General features: G+C 40.5%; 1 protein-coding gene across 1 annotated transcript in view; it reads right to left on the bottom strand.

Annotated features, from left to right (window-relative positions):
- The window catches only part of LOC115532459 (RAD52 motif-containing protein 1-like), a 3,910-nt gene extending 814 nt beyond the window's left edge, over positions 1-3,096 (bottom strand). The window contains exons 1-3 of the mRNA XM_030342252.1: positions 2,933-3,096; positions 2,657-2,836; positions 2,114-2,321 (exon numbers count right to left, since the gene is read on the bottom strand). Of these exons, the coding sequence (XP_030198112.1) occupies positions 2,114-2,321; positions 2,657-2,836; positions 2,933-3,031 (487 nt within the window). The 5' untranslated portion in view covers positions 3,032-3,096. The remainder of the gene's footprint in view (positions 1-2,113; positions 2,322-2,656; positions 2,837-2,932) is intronic.
- Between the last annotated feature and the right edge of the window lie 1,904 nt (positions 3,097-5,000).

Genomic DNA, 5,000 nt, shown 5'->3' with positions numbered 1-5,000 from the left:
AATAAATAAATAAATATGACATTCCGCCCGGCAAAACCGAAATCGCGCATATAATTCAACATCATCATAATAAAGAAATGGATCGAGACGGTCACGGACAATCCGTTCCCGGCGCAAACCGCGTTGAAACTCCTCTTCCCATTGCTCAAAACGAATAGCCATTTTTACCCTGCGTTAGTGTTGAAATCTTTTTACGTTTTTTTCTTCAAACGGTTCTTTATCGTTAGTATGGAACTTACACCAGCTAGAGGGGAGGTGTAAAATATAAGTTATAACTTAGTGTTACGTTGAAACTATCTGCTTGGTGCAACTGCTATTTTTTTAGTAGAGTGTAAAGTCGAACGTTTGGGTGATTTACGTTCAACGTAGCCTAAGTGGGACCTTACGTTCTGCTGGTGCAACCAGCTGCAGGTGTGTAACAGGTGTGTACAAGGTGTTTAATATGTGTGTACCAGGTGTGTACTAGGTGTGCACCAGGGGTCTCATTTATAAAACTGTGCGTAGGATCGTTACTAAAAATGTGCGTACGCCCAGAAGCCAAGTTTTGCGTGCGCCAAAAAGTATTCAGATTTATAAAACACTGCGTACGCACACCTGTACGCAATCTTTGCTTTATAAATCACATACTGACTACAATTGTGTGCAGCTGAATCAGCTTCACGTTCCGCCCTCTACACGCCCCTTTTTAACCATAAATGGTCAATGCAAATGACCTCATGAATGCGATCTGCATATAAAACAGACTCAGATGCCGGTATTATGTATTGTTGGAAACAATGGCAGAAATTTCACGGAGGTTGAAGTGGAGACACTTGTGGGTGAGATGGAGGCCCGAAAGGTAGTTTTGTTCGGCGGTCACGGGATTGGGATCGCCAACAACAAAAAGCAGAGTGAGTGGCAACATGTTGCTGCAGCAGTGAACTCTGTCAGTAGCACGGAGCGCACAGTCCCAGAATTAAAAAAGAAGTGGTCTGACATAGAGTTACATATTTTTATGTAGCCTACCAATAAATCGTTATGGTCCCTTTTTTTTTTTTTGTTTAATATGCTCTCCCTTATGCATAACCCTTTATTCACTTTATGTTTTTTTTATCTGATTTTATGTATTTTAATTTTAGATCTTTTGTCTTGTCTTCCTTTTATTATGGAAAAACACTTCATTGTATTTGTGTAAAGCACTTTGGGTTGCCATTGGCATGAAATGTGCTATATAAATAAAAGTACCTTACCTTTACCTTAAATACCCTCTCCCTCCGAATCCTGCATGGTCCGCCAGAAGTGCCATATGGTGCAGCATTACCACGGCGCTCACCTCTGTATTTATAGGGTTACGGTAATAAGACTGACGAGAACGCCTTGGATAATCAGTTTGTAATTACCCACGTAAAATGTTCTTGAACATAACCCCTTTTTAATGCCTGATTTGTCATGAAAAGCATCAAGAGTAACGGACAACGATTGTGATGAGTGTGGCTTGGTTTTTCACACTTGGGATTTAATTGACATTTGATCATGTGTTTAGTGTCACATAAAAATATTATGTTATTGACACATGTTGGACAGATGCTTTATTCCATGCAGTCGCGCCGTCAGTGGACAGTATGGAGTGACGGGATTAAATACAGAGAATTTCTTTTTATATCTATTCTAAGGAGATATTTCTGGAGTTATAACTGAGAAATAACGCAGTGGACTTAAATTATTCAGATTAGGATTTAACGCATGATACGGGTTGAAATTAAATTGATGAAGGGCGATGATAAAACATAATCGTTCTTCTCACTCTGCAATTCTTCGGTCTGACTTCAGTTCACCACCACACCGTCTGTGTCGCCAATTCTCCTTTTCCTCCAAACCATGCGTACGCATGGGTCAGAGTTTGCTTAGGGCTGCGCACATTTTCCCGTCAAGTTGGTTTTTTATAGATCACAACCTTGGCGTGAAAAGTCACGTACGCAACTTTCAGCCCCGTTTTGTGCGTACGCAACGGTTATAAATGAGACCCCAGGTGTTTACTATATGTACCAGGTGTGTACTATGTGTACAGTGTGTGTACCAGGGGTGTACTATGTGTATCAGGTGTGTACCAGGTGTGTAATATGTAGGTGTGTACCAGACAGGGAGAAGGTCTCCTCTATGACGGCCACTCCTCTTGATGAAACGTCGTGTTGGGGAAACGACAGCTCCAGTAAACACCTGTAGCGCAGCCTCGTCTTGCTCCTCCCACTGACCTTCGGGCTCCTCCCACTTACCTCCTGGCTCCTCCCATTGGCCTTATGGCCCTGCCCCTCTTCCAGAGAATCAGAAGGCAACACTTTCAGCTGAAATCATACAATTATTATTCATTTAAAGCGAGTTTAAGGCGAGTAGGGTTAGGGTTAGCACCTACGGCAGAGTCAACCATGCGAGCGAGAGAGAGAGAGAGAGAGAGAGAGAGAGAGAGAGAGAGAGAGAGAGAGACAGACAGACAGACAGACAGACAGACAGACAGACAGACAGACAGACAGACAGACAGACAGACAGACAGACAGACAGACAGACAGACAGACAGACAGACAGACAGACAGACAGACAGACAGACAGACAGTGAGCGAGAGATACCGAGAGAGAGAGGGAGAGACAGAGTGTGTGGAGGAGTGTGTAGAGGAGTGTGTACCTTGACAGGAGTGCTCTGGAACAGGAGGGTTCCATCAGTAGATCTCTGGGCCTGCAGGGCGTGTCTGGAGCAGTAGAACTTCACCAGCGAGTAGAAGCCAGGAGACACAGAGGGAGAGTTGGGGAGCACCTTGACCAGGAAGAGGGGTCCGAAGGAGGAGAACGCAGAGAACACCCTCTCCTAGAACCGTTATGGTTAGGGTAGTCAGGGTCAGGGTTAGAGTTAGGGTCAGGGGTCAACTCATAGATGTAGGGTTAGGGTTAGGGGTTAGCTCACATAGATGTAGGCGTGGCTGTAGCCGGCCTGGAGGTCCCATATGAAGAGAGCTTTGTTGCTTTCCGTCGGCGCTTTGAACTCTATAATGTCCACCTCCATCACCTACACCTCCATCACCTACACCTGGAACCCACACACACGCATCTATATATTTATAGAAACATGTGTAGAAATATATATTTTACATACATAAAAACATCAATCTAAAGACTCTGTGATCTAAAGACTCTAAAGACTTTGTTTTAGCAGGAAGATATATCCACCACACACACACACCAATATATATATATATATATATATATATATATATATGTATATATATATTACACATACAAACATATATATATATATATATATATATATATATACATATATATACATACATACTGTATATATATATACATAAATATAGACATAAATATAGACACATCTACATATATAGCATTCTTACGAGATTCTATTGTATTTTCGTTTCGTTTCAACAGAATGCTCAGATGTCACTCAGAGGTAGACCAGAACCGCTCGGTGTAGCGAAGCCAGACCTCAGCGTTACGTTTCAACAGCGTGGTTAACAGTGAAACCGGTTAACCACTGGATCTCTAGTCCAGAGCAGAATCAGAATGTAGCGTAGCCTGTATTTTAAAGCGAACACTAGGGGTGGGAATCTCTTGGCACCTCACGATTCGATTCGATGCCGATTATGAGGTCAACGATTCGATTCTGAAGCGATTATCGATGCATCTCGATGCAGCAATTTTTATGCACATTTCCATGCGTGATTTTCAAAAATATATGTATTATACATCTGGGTTTGCTACTCAGAGTTTGCTGATCACTTCCTACTTTTGTGATGATCATTAAAGACATCAACAGATTAATTCACTTATCTAATATTTCATAAGAGAAAGCTTTTGTCACAAATATGACTTTCTATGAACAATGAAATAATCAATGCAGCTTGCATATAATACAATAGGGAAGCCTGCAAATAATAGGTTTCAGTTTTATTTTATTTCTAATCTTTCTTTTCTATGTCATTAAAGGAAAAGCTGCTCTTGAATTAGAAGGAGTTTTTGTGTCTGGCTGTGAGTTTGCGGTCATGCTATGCGTAGGCTGAATCGCAATCGTGTCAAGACAAATCAGATTGGCCAATACACACTGAAGATAAATTCAATAATTTTAAAATTATTATTATTATTATTAAACAAACCAAAAATTACGATTATTAATTTATCTGCATCAAGACAGATTCGTTCTAGTGAGAATCGCGATGCATTGGAGAATCGTTTAGATCGCTTGATAAAGAAACCTGTATGCATAGAAATATCTATATAAAGACTTTTATGGAGCAAGGAGATATATCAACCACAAACGCATACATATATACATAGACATATGTATATTGTGCACTGTGTTGATATTTATAGTATGCATGTACATTTAAAATGAGATTAGAATGATTAAAGCTTACATCATTATGTGATGGATGTATTCATACAAATATTTGTTTAGTTTAAACCTTTTACCCATCTTTCTTAATGCCCGGTTACTTAAACTCTTAATGTATATGCTAATTAATTATTCAGGGTCACTGTTCTGATTGGAGGAACACAGGACCAATCCGACCAATCTGTTGGTGAAAATGATGAAGAGGATAAAATAGAACACAAAATCCTTTTTACAGATGTTTGAATTTTTGTTTGAATTTTTTTCAGGTTATAATCTGTTTTTTCAGTGTTGCAAAACCTTTTTTACAAGGTGTTGAGTTTTCAAACCCAGACTTACAAACCTTTGAAACTTTTTTTTTCAGGTTTGAATTATGGCAGGAAGCTGGCTCCATAGACATAAAGTGTATCGACATAACGCTCCGCTAGTTGGGTAAACAAAAGTTCCCGCGCCGATGACGTGCAACTAATGGCGTTTACGCAGCAAATGAGGAGCTGCTTCCTCTTCTACTTCCGGTCGCTTGGTGGCGCGTCACCGCTGCCGGCTGGATCGAAGTGGGAAGTCATTCATATACAGTATATACACAGTGTGTAAGAGCCCTTAACAGGAAATAGGTTACATA

Source organism: Gadus morhua, chromosome 2 (genome assembly GCF_902167405.1).
Source record: "Gadus morhua chromosome 2, gadMor3.0, whole genome shotgun sequence".
Taxonomy (NCBI): Eukaryota; Metazoa; Chordata; class Actinopteri; order Gadiformes; family Gadidae; genus Gadus; species Gadus morhua.
This window is presented reverse-complemented; position numbering and strand designations above follow the sequence as displayed.